This window comes from Haliotis rufescens, unplaced genomic scaffold (genome assembly GCF_023055435.1).
Source record: "Haliotis rufescens isolate VD_foot unplaced genomic scaffold, xgHalRufe1.0.p SCAF_8, whole genome shotgun sequence".
NCBI lineage: Eukaryota > Metazoa > Mollusca > Gastropoda > Lepetellida > Haliotidae > Haliotis > Haliotis rufescens.
Window position 1 is genome coordinate 41,403,605 of NW_025964372.1, and position 16,372 is coordinate 41,419,976.

The following is a 16,372-nucleotide window of genomic DNA, read 5'->3' on the forward strand; positions in this document are numbered from 1 at the left end:
TAAATGTATGTACAGTCAAGGTAAATGTGTGTACAGTCAGGGTAAACGTGTGTACAGTCAGGATAAACGTATGTACAGTCAGGGTAAACGTATGTACAGTCAAGGTAAATGTATGTACAGTCAACGTAAACCTGTGTACAGTCAGGGTAAACGTATGTACAGTCAGGGTAAATGTATGTACAGTCAAGGTAAACGTGTGTACAGTCAGGGTAAACGTGTGTACAGTCAGGGTAAACGTATGTACAGTCAAGGTAAATGTGTGTACAGTCAGGGTAAACGTATGTACAGTCAAGGTAAATGTGTGTACAGTCAGGGTAAACGTGTGTACAGTCAAGGTAAACGTATGTACAGTCAGGGTAAACGTATGTACAGTCAAGGTAAATGTGTGTACAGTCAGGGTAAACGTATGTACAGTCAAGGTAAATGTGTGTACAGTCAGGGTAAATGTATGTACAGTCAAGGTAAATGTGTTTACAGTCAGGGTAAATGTATGTACAGTCAAGGTAAATGTGTGTACAGTCAGGGTAAACGTGTGTACAGTCAGGATAAACGTATGTACAGTCAGGGTAAACGTATGTACAGTCAAGGTAAATGTATGTACAGTCAAGGTAAACGTATGTACAGTCAAGGTAAATGTGTGTACAGTCAGGGTAAACGTATGTACAGTCAAGGTAAATGTGTGAACAGTCAGGGTAAACGTATGTACAGTCAAGGTAAATGTGTGTACAGTCAACGTAAACGTGTGTACATTCAAGTTAAATATGTATACAGTCATGGTAAACGTGTGTACAGTCAACGTAAACATGTGTACAGTCAAGGTAAATGTGTGTATAGTCAGGGTAAACGTGTGTACAGTCAAGGTAAACGTGTGTACATTCAAGGTAAACGTGTGTACAGTCAAGGTAGATGTGTGTACAGTCAAGGTAAACGTGTGTACTGTCAATGTAAATGTGTGTACAGTCAACGTTAACATATATACAGTCAATGTAAACGTGTGTACAGTCAACGTAAACGTGTGTACAGTCAAGGTAGATGTGTACAGTCAAAGTAAACGTATATACAGTCTTGGTAAATGTGTACAGTCAACGTAAACGTGTGTACAGTCAAGGTAGATGTGTACAGTCAAGGTAAACGTATATACAGTCTTGGTAAATGTGTACAGTCAACGTAAACGTGTGTACAGTCAAGGTAGATGTGTACAGTCAAGGTAAACATATATACAGTCTTGGTAAATGTGTGCAGTCAACGTAAACGTGTGTACAGTCAAGGTAGATGTGCATGTAATGTAGGTGCAGCGTTGGCTAACTGTGTGTTGTGTTGCAGGGGTCAGCGGCCCTGTCCCTGGCGGACCTGACCCCCCACACCTGTCTGGTGGTCACCAACTGCTACACCAACGAGGACATCTACTCCAGGCCAGCCGTGCCCCTCAAGGTAGGGGCGATATAACCATTGTTTTGTTTGTTTGTTGTTTAACGACGCACTCAGCAATTATTTAGCTCTATGACGGCACTCTGTGAATAATCGAGCCTGGACCAGACAATCCAGTGATTGACATAAGCCTAGATCTACGCAATAAGGATATGATGACATGCATCAACCAAGTCAGCGAGCCTGACCACCCGATCCCATTAGTCACCTTTTACGACAAGCATTGGTTGCGGAAGGCCTATACTAGCCCAGATCTTCACGGAGGATGTATATATATATATATAGTCTGAAACGATGTGATGTTGACCGCCTACGTGGTCTAGTGGAAAGGGTGGCATCCCAGACAAAGCAGGTCAGTAATTCGTTTTCCTGCTGTGTCTCACCAAAAGGCCTTAAATGATGGTAATTGTTACCCTGCATGGCACTCAGCAGTAAAACAAGGACTGGTCAGCTTGGAGTCAGTATACTATGTCTGAATGGGGTCTGAGTGGGGTATTCATGTTAAACTGTGGCCTGGTGTCTCAGTGGGCTAGCTAGCATTATAAGACTGGCACAAGTCCAGACTAGTACCAGCATCCACACACACACATGCATGCACGTCACTATAGAAATGACATAACTTTTTATGTTGCACCCCAGTTCTCTTTGCCTCGCAACGCCTCACTCTCTTTCCAAACATTCTTTTTGATTGCAGTGACCTCCTTAAGTAGTCACACATGTGGTAACTATTATCTTATAACTGTTTGGGAAGATGAGTATGTTTGTTGTTTACGCTGATGTCATCTGTTTTCAGTCTGGCAGTTTCTTCGTGCCCATGGTCCAGTCGTGGCACAACGTGTACTGCCTGTGCATGGAGGTGTACTCCACAGTGCTGGCCGCACTCCGACACTCCTTCCTGGAGGACGCTCTCAGCTTCGCCGGGGCACATCAGGACAGGATAACACAGGTGGGCGGGGCACATAAACATGTAAAAACACAGTGGGTGGGGCACATAAAGATGTCATAACAATGTGGGGGGAGCACACCAAAATGTGATAACACAGTGGGTGGAGCACATAAACATGTGATAACAGGTGGGTGGAGCACATAAACATGTGATAACAGGTGGGTGGAGCAAATAAAGATGTGATAACACAGGTGGGTGGAGCACATAAACTTGGATGACAGGTGGGTGGAGCAAATGAAGATGTGATAACACAGGTGGGTGGAGTACATAAACATGTGATAACAGGTTGGTGAAGCAAATATAGATGTGATAACACAGGTGGGTGGAGCACATTAAGATCTGATAACAGGTGGGTGGAGCAAATATAGATGGGATAACATAGTGGGTGGAGCAAATAAAGATGTCATAACACAGGTGGGTGGAGCACATAAACTTGGTGGGTCACAGTGTATTGATATAACACGGGGGTGGGCCACATTTTATAATTTAACACTGGTAGGTGGGCCACAATTTATAATGTTAAACATGTAGGTGGGCCACAGTTTGTGATATAACACAGGCAGGTGGGTCACATTTTATAATGTAACACAGGTAGGTGGGCCACAGGTTATAATGTAAAACATGAAGATGGGCCACAGTTTGATATAACACAGGTAGGTGGGTCACATTTTATTATGTAACAGGTAGGTGGGCCACAGGTTATAATGTAAAACATGAAGATGGGCCACAGTTTGATATAACACAGGTAGGTGGGTCACATTTTATTATGTAACAGGTAGGTGGGCCACAGTTTATAATGTTAAACATGTAGGTGGGCCACAGTTTATGATATAACACAGGTAGGTGGGCCACAGGTTATGATATAACACAGGTAGGTGGGCCACAGGTTATGATATAACACAGGTAGGTGAGCCACATTTTATAATGTAACACAGGTAGGTGGGCCACAGTTTATAATGTAAAACATGTAGGTGGGCCACAGTTTATGATATAACACAGGTAGATGGTCCATATTTTAAAATATAACACAGGTTGGTAGGAATATTGTGATATTATAACACAGATAGGTGGGCCACATTTTATGACAACAGGTAGGTTGGACACATTTTATAATAAAACAGGTGGGTGGGCCACATTTTTATTATAAGACACAGGTAGGTGGGCCACATTTTATGATAACACACGTGGATGGGCCAGTTTTTAAAATATAATACAGGTAGGTAGGAATATTGTGATAATATGACAAAGGTAGGTGGGCCACATTTTAAGACAACACGTGTAGCTGGGCCAAGTTTTAAAATATAATACAGGGAGGTAGGAATATTGTGATAATATGACAGAGGTGTAAGGGATAATGCAACAGGTAGGGAGTCATGAGGTTGACCAGTATGTAACATCGGCTCCTGTTTACCCAGTCGATGGAGATCGCCCGCATCAGCCTCCTGGACACGGCACTCAGGGAGGCGGAGTCGTCATGTGACTTCATCTGTCAGCTGTCCGCCTTCAGCCGGGAGTGGCGCCTACATCTGCCGGACGTGCTCGACAAGTTCCTGGTTAGTTACCTAGTTGTTAGGGACACAACAGACGCTAGTCATTGAGCCGATTACTATCGTTACTCTCTGGGGTTTTGTAATCGTTGCTGTTGTGGAAGTTAACACTGATTGGTTACCGATCTTGGTTTATACCCTAAAACTGGCTTAATAATAATAATCTTAATAATAATAATTCCATTGTGATGTTATCTGTGACCATGACATCACAATCAAATGATATCTGTTTGTTTGTTTGTTTGTTGTTTAACGCCACAGTCAGCAATATTTCAGCTATATGACGGCAGTCTGTAAATAATCGTGTCTGGACAAGACAATCCAGTGTTTGACATCATGAGCATTGATCCACGTAATTGGGAAATGATGACATGCATCAACCAAGTCAGCGAGCCTGACCACCCGATCCCGTTAGTCGCCTTTTACGACAAGCATGGGTTGCTGAAGACCTGTTCTATCACAGATCTTCACGGGTCAAATGACATCCCTTATCTCTCTATGACTGAAGCTGGTTGGCTGTATACTGTTTACATTTTCACACTGGTTATTACTGTTTACAAAGTGAAAAATGTAGGAAGAATGATTTTGGGTGATCAATAGAATCTCCTCCTCTCCAAGCCTCGGAGGGTTAAACTTTCATTGACCCGTGCTGATATATTTGATTTCTAAAGACACTCAGGGCAGGATTCTCGATTAGGCTGCTGTGATATCACATACCTGGCAAACCATTATGACCTTTGATGTTATGCAAATATTGGACAGCAAGTCACATTTGGTTATGCAGCTATCTTCACCATTGGTAGTTTTGACTTTAACTTGGGGGAAATCTGCAGATAATTTTTGTCATGTAATTAGCTAAGATGAAGATAATTTTTGGGATTTTATTTATGGGTATTATTGATGAAGAGGCAGGCAGCAAATTGAAACAATAATTAGAATGTTATCATAGTTGATTTTGAGATTAATTCCCTACTGAAAGTTCATAAATGACATTGAACAAAACGAATTGACAAAAATATATTTTCAATCAATCACAGAATCTAAAAACAGTTTTAATTTTATATAATTTTTGTGTATGTCCATGTTTAAAACAAAATTATAGTTTTGTCTGAATTGTTTGATAGGCATTACTTAGAAGTTGTCGGATGACAAAGTAGACACAAGTTATGGATAACAACTTCTTAAATAACTGTAAAGGCGACGTTTAGTCTTGCTTGACAACAGTTAAGGGTCTATACCGAAACGTCGCCTTTACAGTTATTAAAGATTTTGTTATTCATAAATTGTGTCTTCTTTGTCATAGTTTTGTCTGCCTTTAAGTGCTTTTCCTAGGACAGATACTAGTGGATGTATTTTGACGTGGATTAAGTTTTTCTCAGAGCACACTTGGGAAAAAGTGACACATATGGACAGTTGATTTTCAGACTTGAGGAAACACAGGATGCTGTATTTTCACACGTGTTGTGTTTCAGACCTCCATGGTGTACATGAACCAGACCTTCATAGCACTACTCATCAGACCTCGATATCTGCTGTACGTCCTCGAGGTCAGTGAGAGTAGTCTCTCTTAGGTTCACACTCGGTGCAGTGGTGACTTAGCGTAACACCACTGCCACAGGCTAATTTGCATATCATGTGACCGAACTTTACTCTTGTTTGTAAACAAACATGCTTATTCTGAAATGAAAACAGATTGGCCTAATGCAAGTATTTTGGGGGGGCTTTACATATTCTTTTTTATAAGTATTTAGATATTCTACTAGAACTGCGAAAGTGAGGTGCGTGACAATATATATTTAAACATCTAAGTGACCATATCGCTACTCTTCGTAGAGCTTCGATGACAGCATGTGGAGCCGCACAGCCAATGTAAACAAAGGATAACTACGCAAATGGAAATAGATTTTCACATTTTAGGATATTTTCTGAAACCATTCTATGACATGTTTATCTAGATGTGTAGACTTGTCAAAAATGAAACAGATGAAAAACACATGCAATATCTTGAATGGACTGTGTAAGATGTGACGAATCATCACATGGCACTGGCCTGTGGCAGAGGTATTATGCTGGCTGCATGGAACCCTGGGTAGGAGTGTGACATTGGTTGATCTCCACCTGCTAGAAAAGGGTCTGTAAGTCCCCAGCAAACTTAGGGTAACAGGTAGCTTGTCACAGTTGTCTCCCTTGGGTAAAGGTCTCCACCTGCTGGTACAAGTTGCATGCCTGAATAATGTGGAGGCCTACATTTGAATAATTTTTAAAGAAATATCTTAAATGAACATTTTTTTATCTCTTGCATTTTATTGTTGGCCTACTGTTGAAAGTGTTGATTCTGTCTGGGAACTTTCAGTACAGAATAAAGAAAAACTTCAAGTCATTTTGGGTATTTTTTTTCAGGGCCCTGTTCCACAAAGCGATCGTAGTACTATGACTGTCGTAAGTCTATGTCAATATATGGGGGTTAAGATCACCTTAGTGCTATGACTGTCATAAGTCTATGTTAAAATATAGGAGTTACGATCACCTTAGTGCTACGATCACTTTGTGGAACGGGCCCTGGGTTTATAACAAATTACAGATGAAAGAACACATACAGTATATACATTTATACATTTATAATTTTTTACATTATATTTCAATTAAAAAACAAGGCCAATATCCATCACAATTTGAATGTATACATCATACCACGTTCTCCAGTGGCTTTAGTAAACCAACATGGCTTCCTCCTAAAGGTTGTAACATCTGACATTGCAGCAACAACGTGGCCAGGACCGAGTTAGCAAGAAGGACTCCTTCCACTCATCCCCCATGCTGCAGCACCAGGCATCCACTGAAGACCTGGAGCAACCCACCACACAGCTGGTCTGTGTCCAACTCAGGTAGGGAATACGGTTCTAGAATAACATGCTGAATGACAGGTAGGGAATACGGTTCTAGAATAACATGCTGAATGACAGGTGGGGAATACGGTTCTAGAATAACATGCTGAATGACAGGTAGGGAATACGGTTCTAGAATAACATGCTGTATGACAGGTAGGGAATACGGTTCTAGAATAACATGCTGAATGACAGGTAGGGAATACGGTTCTAGAATAACATGCTGAATGACAGGTAGGGAATACGGTTCTAGAATAACATGCTGAATGACAGGTAGGGAATACGGTTCTAGAATAACATGCTGAATGACAGGTGGGGGATACGGTTCTAGAATAACATGCTGAATGACAGGTAGGGAATACGGTTCTAGAATAACATGCTGTATGACAGGTAGGGAATACGGTTCTAGAATAACATGCTGAATGACAGGTAGGGAATACGGTTCTAGAATAACATGCTGAATGACAGGTAGGGAATACGGTTCTAGAATAACATGCTGAATGACAGGAAGGGAATACGGTTCTAGAATAACATGCTGTATGACAGGTAGGGAATACGGTTCTAGAATAACATGCTGAATGACAGGTAGGGAATACGGTTCTAGAATAACATGCTGTATGACAGGTGGGGAAAACGGTTCTAGAATAACATGCTGTATGACAGGTAGGGAATACGGTTCTAGAATAACATGCTGAATGACAGGTAGGGAATACGGTTCTAGAATAACATGCTGAATGACAGGTAGGGAATACGGTTCTAGAATAACATGCTGTATGACAGGTAGGGAATACGGTTCTAGAATAACATGCTGTATGACAGGTGGGGAATACGGTTCTAGAATAACATGCTGAATGACAGGTAGGGAATACGGTTCTAGAATAACATGCTGAATGACAGGTAGGGAACACAGTTCTAGAATAACATGCTGAATGACAGGTAGGGAATACGGTTCTAGAATAACATGCCCGAATGACAGGTAGGGAACACGGTTCTAGAATAACATGCTGAATGACAGGTAGGGAACACGGTTCTAGAATAACATGCTGAATGACAGGTAGGGAATACGGTTCTAGAATAACATGCTGTATGACAGGTAGGGAATACGGTTCTAGAATAACATGCTGAATGACAGGTAGGGAATACGGTTCTAGAATAACATGCTGAATGACAGGTAGGGAATACGGTTCTAGAATAACATGCTGAATGACAGGTGGGGAATATGGTTCTAGAATAACATGCTGAATGACAGGTAGGGAATACGGTTCTAGAATAACATGCTGAATGACAGGTAGGGAATACGGTTCTAGAATAACATGCTGAATGACAGGCAGGGAATACGGTTCTAGAATAACATGCTGAATGACAGGTAGGGAATACGGTTCTAGAATAACATGCTGTATGACAGGTAGGGAATACGGTTCTAGAATAACATGCTGAATGACAGGTAGGACTCACTTGTACAGACCAGCGTCATATAACTGGAATAATGCTGCAGGGTTAAACAACAAACAACTGGACACAACTTATCATAGCCTGGTCATGGAACTACACCCAGCTGCATGTTGTTTGGACTTTATGTTTTCAGAATGTTGAGTATTTTGTCTCGGAGTCTGACGGCGCTGAAACATTTCACCCCCGACCTGTGCGAAGTCCTCCTGGACCAGGTAAACACAGCATGTTGCTATTCCTCTATTAATAATCTTGCAATTTCATTTGTTATTCTGTATCACGTGACAAATATGCATTTCAATATAGACCCAGAAATCATGTGACTGACACTGACCTTCTGACTCATCACATGATCAGTATTGACCTGTCACGTGATGAATATTGACTTGTCTGCTAAGAAAAACAAGATGACATCTCGTCCTTGGTGCTGTCCATCTGAATGTCCATACTTCCGTCCATCTGTCGGTCCGTCACATTTCGTTTCTGGAGCAGAACTCAAAAAACATTAGAGATATCTTAACCAAACGTGGCACATAGATAGGTCTAGTGGTGAACTGGTGCCTTTTCATTTTTTTAAAATGTATTTTAATGAGTTTCCATAGCAACAATTTTGACTTAGACTGAAAATGGCGGTAGTGCTCGTTTCTGGAGCAGATCTTGAAAAAACGTACCATATTTCCTCGCCAAACTTGGCTGATAGATAGGTCTAGTGATGAACTGTTGCCTTTCTATGGTTTGGGGTGTTGATTGTTTTTGCAAAAAAAAATATTTTGAGTTTGAAAGATGGAAGTAGTGGAAGAAGTCAGGAAGCGTGATGGGGAAAACAGAACTAAGAAATAATTGAAAAAAAAAGACAAAGAGTAAGCATTTTGTGGCCATGTTACATTGTCAGGTTCTAGTGTGTTAGTATCCCTGAATTGCTTGTCTCACCTCAGAGCATGGACATCAGTGAGTTTGACTGTTTCCTGGGCCTGGGGTTCAGCACTCCGTCAGTAGACCAGGAGACACAGCCCACCTTCGGCACCTTCATCTCCTGTGTGACCACCTGCTACAGGATACTCAGCAAGGTGAGTCTAGTGCCCAGCAGGTTTAATCCCTGGTTGTATCACACAAATCGAGTGCCTAGTCGGTGCAATCCTTGGGCCTCGTTCCACAAAACAGCAGTCGTAGAACTAAGGCCACTGTGTGGAATAGGGCCCTGGTCATGTCATACCAAATGAAGTTAAGATGTGGTACTTGTTGTTACCCTGCCTGGTGCTCGGCATTTAGGGGATAAAAGGACTGGTCAGGTCAGAATAGGTCTTCAGCAGCCCAAGCTTGCCATAGGCAACTAAACACAAAATGGCAACATGTGCTGGAGTTACACACGCGACCAATCATTGTAGAAAAAACAATGCAAGATAAACATATTTTTATTGCATATATAAGGTTTGTGTGCGCACTTGTGATGTGCTTCATTCCACATATGTGTCCTATATGTGGGGTCGCTTTAAACACAGCCATATACGGTATGCTTGTTGTAAGAAGCGACCAACAAGATCGGGTGGTCAGGCTCGCTGTCTTGGTTGATGCATGTCATCGTATCCCAATTGCATTGACCGGTGCTCATGATGCCAATCACTGGACTGTCTGGTCCAGACTCGATTATTTACAGACCACCATCATATAGCTGGAATAGTGCACTAGGGCACATGAAACAGGTGTTGTGACTAGCCTCAGAGACCAGATAGTCATCAGGGCCTTGTGTTGGAGTGGGGTCTGTCTTCAGCACACAGGTGACCGCCTCCGTGGTCTAGTGGTAGAGCGTCCGCCCGGTTCGATCCCCGGCCGCGTCATACCAAAAGACGTTAAAAGATGGTACTTGTTGTTACCCTGTCTGGCGCTCGGCATTAAGGGGCTAAAACAAGGACTGGTCGGCTCGGAGTCAGTATACTGTGTCTGAGTGGGATATTCATGTTAAACTGTGCGGCATGGTATCTCAGTGAGCTAGCACTATAAATCGGCATCTGTCCGGACTAGTTCAAGGAGCCACACAAACACACACACGTACATGCAAGTCGCTATAAAAGTGTAATAATCTTGGACGCGACGTTAAACCCCATTTCACCTCACCTCACCTCAGCGCACAGGCCACAAATCAGGCTGACTATGTTCGACAGCTTGACTTCTGAGAGTTTTGGTCCTGCCCCACACTGAAACACATGGAGCACATGTGGTGTCCTCTTAGGAGAGTAACTTTGCTTGAAATATCTCTCTGTTCACCAAGCAGTTTATGAGTACTTGGTAGAATGAGGTGGTAATGAGATTACTAACCTTCTAGCGCCTAGGAGGCAGCTTGGGCTGTATACTCCCAAGGGAGCTGAGAATGGATATGACGTGCACACTGATTCCTTGACCGGGAATAATAATGTAGCGCCACGAGCTTTCACTTGGAGGCGCATTATACCGGTAATGGATTTGACATTCATAAGACCATTGGTGTTTGCAGCTGGACCCAAGAGGGACGGGGTCGCCACATCGGTCACCAGAAGCAGCCACAAGTCAGCATATACCGAAGTGAGTGCTTCAAACCCTGGTTTGTAGTGTTGTATATTGGCAAAAGATGTGTATTGCAAGATGTTGCGTAAGTGATTGACAGGGAGATCCTATTTACTACATACTGAAGTAGACCCGTGAAGATCCGGGGTAAAATAGGTCTCCAGCAACCCATGCTTGCCGTAATTGGCGACTATGCTTGTCGTAAGAGGCGACTAACGGGATCGGGTGGTCAGGCTTGCTGACTTGGTTGATGCATGTCATCGTTTCCCAATTGCGTGGATCGAAGCTCATGATGTCAATCACTGGATTGTCTAGTCCAGACTCGATTATTTACAGACCGCCGTCATAGAGCTGGAATATTGCTGAGTGCGGCGTTAAACAAACAAACAAAACATACTGAAGAAAATAGTACTCATGGTCAGTCGCTGCCATTTTGTAGTCATGGATACAGGGGAGATAACAATGTGAGAAATAAATCGCTTCCATATTCCCGCATTTTGACAAACAATTTCGAAGGGAACATCATTTGTGAAAGAATTTGTGTTGATTTTGAGTTAAATGTGACAAATAATAACAACACATGTCATATATTTTTTTAATCCAAAATACTAGAACACAGAAAAATATTACAACATGACGCACAAATGTGTGTCCAGTGAGCACAAATCTTGAGATTGGACGCAGAAAAAGAATATACTGCGTCCCTCGGGATACACAGTAACATTCATGGTACCTCCAGCGCATCAAGAGCAGCTATGGGTGTCTGTCAGTTCATCCATCAATCGATTCATGACCACTGTCCACATGATCATTCATTCATTCCAAGCTCTAAAGTAATTGTCAAAATGTACAGTGTACTACAAACATTTCATTACTTTAGAGGACCCCATATTGCTTGTGAAGATTCCGGGGTAGAATAGGTCTTCAGCAACCCATGCTTGCCGTAAAAGGCGACTATGCTTGTCGTAAAAGGCGACTAACGGGATCGGGTGGTCAGGCTCGCTGACTTGGTTGATGCATGTCATCGATCCCAATTGCGTGGATCGATGCTCATGATATCAATCACTGGATTGTCTGGTCCAGACTCGATTATTTACAGACCACTGTCATATAGCTGGAATATTGCTGAGTGCGGCGTAAAACAACAAACCAACCAACCAATTGTAAGGACCCGGGGCGGTGGGGTAGTTTAGTAGTTAAAGCGTTCACTCATCACGCAGAAGGCCCTGGTTTGATTCCCCACATGGGTAGTGTGTGAAGCCCATTTCTAGTGTTCCCCGCCATGATATTGCTGAACCATTGCTAAAAGTGGCATAAAACCATACCCAATTGTAAGGACCCTTAAAATAAATTCTTGGGGGTGCCCTGGACCCCCACTTTTGTAAGTCAAGGTAAAACCTTGATTGCAATACATATCTTTTCTAAAGCGTATTGCACTATACCGGTATTACCGTGCAATCCTACTGGCCATGTGAGCTAATACCGGTGCTGTAAATCTTGAAATTAATGCGTCTCCAAATTAATACGACTGCTGACCCCTCTCAAAATCAATGCCACTCACCCACCCCATCCCCAGTGGAATGATACATATCCTTACCTTAATCCAATCAAACAGCAAATAGTACTGCTTATTAGCACTGAGAAAAACACTTCTGTCAAGCTAGTAATGTTACATAAGCTACTAGTCCAAAATGATCCCTGGACTAGTTACGTATGACCAGTGGTGTCTACCCGTGACGTGCATTACCTGACTAGATTTACATGCCATTGTGATATTGCCAACATAGTTAGAAGATGTAGGTTATTTGCCTAAACTGGATAATTATATGAATTTCTATGTCACAAATAGATGATTGTGACAGTTGGTAGCCATCTTGAACTTTGACAGCCATCTTGGATTTAGGATGGCTGACAAATTTTTTCCCTGTGTACACAATATGTGAAAAATGCTTTTGCTCTTTGCGTCATTCATGTACAATTTAGCATTACTATTGCAGACTGTACCAGTATATATACTGAGAAAAATATGTTAGCTATCCAAAAATCCAAGATGTCTGTCAAAGTTCAAGATGGCTACCAACTGTTAATATCGGTACATGTTGGAATATTGATGTAAAGTTTTATGCTTGTATAATCGTTTGAACAATTCCCATATATTCTTCACCTGATCTGCTGCGCTGTGCTCCGCTGTAATGTGTATTGATGTGGCTGTTGTCAGAAGCCTCGTGCTGTACGTGATGGAGAACTCGCTGTACATCATCATGTCCCAGGCCTGTCACTACCTCCGCACACCCGGACTCTCGTCACGAGAAAAACAGTTCCTCAAGCGAGAACTTGGAGCTGAACTGGTGAGAACTGGCTGTTCATCTTCAGTAATCAGGGGTTATGGCGGGACATGTACAGATTTTTCTTGCTTTTTAGCTTCTTCAATCTAAATAAGATTGGTGTGGTACAGTTGCTTAAAGCACAGCAATTCATTGTGAAGAGTTGCGTGACTTGGGCACACAAGAAACTTATGATCCTGGTTCGGATTCTGGTTAACCCTGATTATGTTTGTAGGTTTGTCAGCACCATACCCCTGCTCGTGGGTTTCACCAAAGTGGTAAACGTCAATCCTGCATCACTTTGGGCTTTCCTCCCACATTAAACTGACACGCTGTGATATAACTGGAATACTGTTCAAAGCAGCGTTAAACCCAACTCACTCACTGTAATGTAAGGGGGCGGTGGTGTAGCCTAGTGGTTAAAGCATTGGCTCATCATGCCGAAGACGAGGGTTCGATTCCCAGCATGGGCACAATGTGTGAACCCCGCTGTGAATTTCTGGAATATTGCTAAAAGCAGCATAAAACCATACTCACGCATTGTAAAGTTGATACTTTTTCACCCCATGGTGGATGTTAGGGCTTAATGACTGGGTGACCAGGTGTATTGCATCATATTGTTACACATATGTGCGAGATCAAATTCCAGGTCCGTGATTGGCTACTCCATGCTGATGACCTGAGTTCAGATTGTGATGGACTACTTTCCTGATTGTAATTCATTGATAAGCTACTCGTGCTTCAGTCAAGTCCTTCTGTGTTGAAACTTTATGGTGTTGATAAGTGATCTCTGATCTTATCTAGTTTGTATTATCATCACACTAGGTATGAGAGGCAAGCAGTCAGCCAGATAACGTCACTCATGACTGTTGTGTTATGTATTAATGCACCACTGTGATCATGAGAATAGACAAAATATGCATCGAATCGATGCTAAAATTGTGATTTTAGAGTGTATAAGAAACAGATTAATTGTTTAAAAACGTAACATTCATTTGCTCGCTTTGAAACATCTCCTCCTAAGATAAATGGTATCTGACAGACACTTGGAATTTTTTAATGTTGTTTAAAGCCGCACTCAGCAATATTCAAGCTATATGATGGCAGCCTGTCTAGACCAGACAATCCAGTGATAGATAATGAGCATCGATTCACACCATGACACACAAGCAGCCAAGTCAGAGCTCTCAATCCGTTTCAGTTGCCTCTTACGAGCAGCAACTGTTTCTTGGGAGTTATTGTATTTTCAGCCTGAGTTGTTTTGTGTGTTTCAGAACTCTTTCCTGTCCAGTATGTTACGGTACATGCGGCGTGGGGGCGGGGGCCCCACGTCCCCGGGGACACTCCAAGCCAGCCCCCAGAGCGGCTCCAGCAGCACCTCCCAGCTCAGTCGCTCCGTGTCCCAGACAGCATTCACAAACACACAGGACCAGGCCTTCTTCAAGCTGGTGCACGACTTCGTCAGCAAAGTTCTCAGATGAGGACCAACTTGTGGACTGTGAACATGGCAACAATGTCAAAATCAATCACGACTTCGTCAGCTAAGTTCTCAGATGGGGGCCAACTTGTGGACCGTGAACATGGCAACAATGTCAAAATCAATCACGACTTCGTCAGCTAAGTTCTCAGATGGGGGCCAACTTGTGAACATGGCAACAACGTTAAAATCAATCTCGACTTCGTCAGCTAAGTTCTCAGATGGGTTCCAACTTGTGAACATGGCAACAACGTTAAAATCAATCTCGACTTTGTCAGCAAAGTTCTCAAGTGGGGGCCAATTTGTGGACAGTGAACACAGCTGGAAGGTTGACATCCTTCTTGCGTAACTTCCATGTGGTACAAGATACAAAAGACAGGTTGGCCGATATGGATTTGCTGACACCTGTACACAAGGAGTCCAGACAACAATAAAGGGCTGACAGAATGACGTCGAAATATGTATTAAGTTTATCAGACAATTTTCTTTCTTGCATTTGCATTTTGGGAAAGAAGCAAAGATGGATTGTGAAAAAAACTGAGCAAAGCCAAGAATAATGTTTTGTTTGACTCAAGCTGGTTTTATTAAGTGTATGATGATAAAACAGTTCAAAATTAGATCTCAAAATCAAAACTTTATGTTGTCCAAGGTTCTGCTAATTTCTTATATTATCTCCTGTGGGCCTTCATGAATCTTTTTCATACCTTGGCTCATTTGGAAGCTATGCAATGAAACATTTTAGACTTCAGCGTGGTGAAATTATGTGATGTGTAAATATATGTACATGTGGACACAATAAAATTGTGACAACTCCCATTGTCTTTCCTTACGTCCAGGAATAACATCCAACTCCAGCCATACATTTACAGATCCCCCAGTGAAGATCCAGGTTAGAATTGGTTGTTAAGAGGCGACTAACGGCATGGGGTCGTCAGGCTCACTGACTTGGTTCATGCATGTCATCAGTTGCGTAGATCGATGATCATGATGTCAATCACTGGCTTACTTACAGAGCGCCGTTAAATGTTGTGGCGTTCAACAAACATTCACTGACCACTCCAACTGGGGGATATTTTCTGTAAACAAAGGAAGGCTAAATACTGTAAATCTTGAAATTAAGGCGAGCGTGAATTAAATGCCAAAAATTAGAGTGTTATTTGCTTGCATTATTAAACATCGCATTTATATCAACAATAAGACATTTTGGATAGCAGAAATACCAACTTAGACATGCTGAAAACAAACAACTATGTATTCCACATAACTGTTTATTGAGCAGCACTTGTCACAAGTATATAAACAATGTCATATCCTGTGAATTGTCACTGCTTGGGTCAAGACAAGATCTACTCACTTATGTCATCACTGATGCCACCCACACAACACGGTGTCTTTGTTCTTTGCGACTGCGTCAAAGGCCGACACGAGCCAGCACGCATGTATTGTTTTAGCAGAAGTTCTCTACTCAGCTCTAATAAGCAGTGCTATTTGGTGTGTGATTGGATTAATGTAAGGTTGGATTAAAGTGAGGATTCTCCTGTAAACCTGACAGAGGACATTTTCTTTAGATATCAATCCACTGATGCTTGAGAGGAGGGGGGTGACGCATTCATATTGAGTCGCATTTTTGGCTAGGGACCAGCAGTCGCATTCTTTTGGAGACGCATAAATTTCACGATTTACAGTAATTATTTTAATAAATGTAGTAGAAATGCACAAGAAAACATTGTTATCACTGTAGCAGTCAGAATTCCTCGCCGCTTTTCATTGATAGAATC

At 42.2% G+C, this 16,372-nt stretch overlaps 1 protein-coding gene across 1 annotated transcript in view; it reads left to right on the forward strand.

Moving 5' to 3' along the window:
• LOC124121675 (nucleoporin NUP188-like) overlaps nucleotides 1-15,407 on the forward strand; it is an 83,304-nt gene extending 67,897 nt beyond the window's left edge. The window contains exons 42-51 of the mRNA XM_048389041.1: nucleotides 1,324-1,431; nucleotides 2,222-2,374; nucleotides 3,790-3,927; nucleotides 5,394-5,468; nucleotides 6,682-6,806; nucleotides 8,392-8,470; nucleotides 9,191-9,322; nucleotides 10,744-10,811; nucleotides 13,012-13,141; nucleotides 14,392-15,407. Of these exons, the coding sequence (XP_048244998.1) occupies nucleotides 1,324-1,431; nucleotides 2,222-2,374; nucleotides 3,790-3,927; nucleotides 5,394-5,468; nucleotides 6,682-6,806; nucleotides 8,392-8,470; nucleotides 9,191-9,322; nucleotides 10,744-10,811; nucleotides 13,012-13,141; nucleotides 14,392-14,598 (1,215 nt within the window). The 3' untranslated portion in view covers nucleotides 14,599-15,407. The remainder of the gene's footprint in view (nucleotides 1-1,323; nucleotides 1,432-2,221; nucleotides 2,375-3,789; nucleotides 3,928-5,393; nucleotides 5,469-6,681; nucleotides 6,807-8,391; nucleotides 8,471-9,190; nucleotides 9,323-10,743; nucleotides 10,812-13,011; nucleotides 13,142-14,391) is intronic.
• The last annotated feature ends 965 nt before the right edge of the window (nucleotides 15,408-16,372 follow it).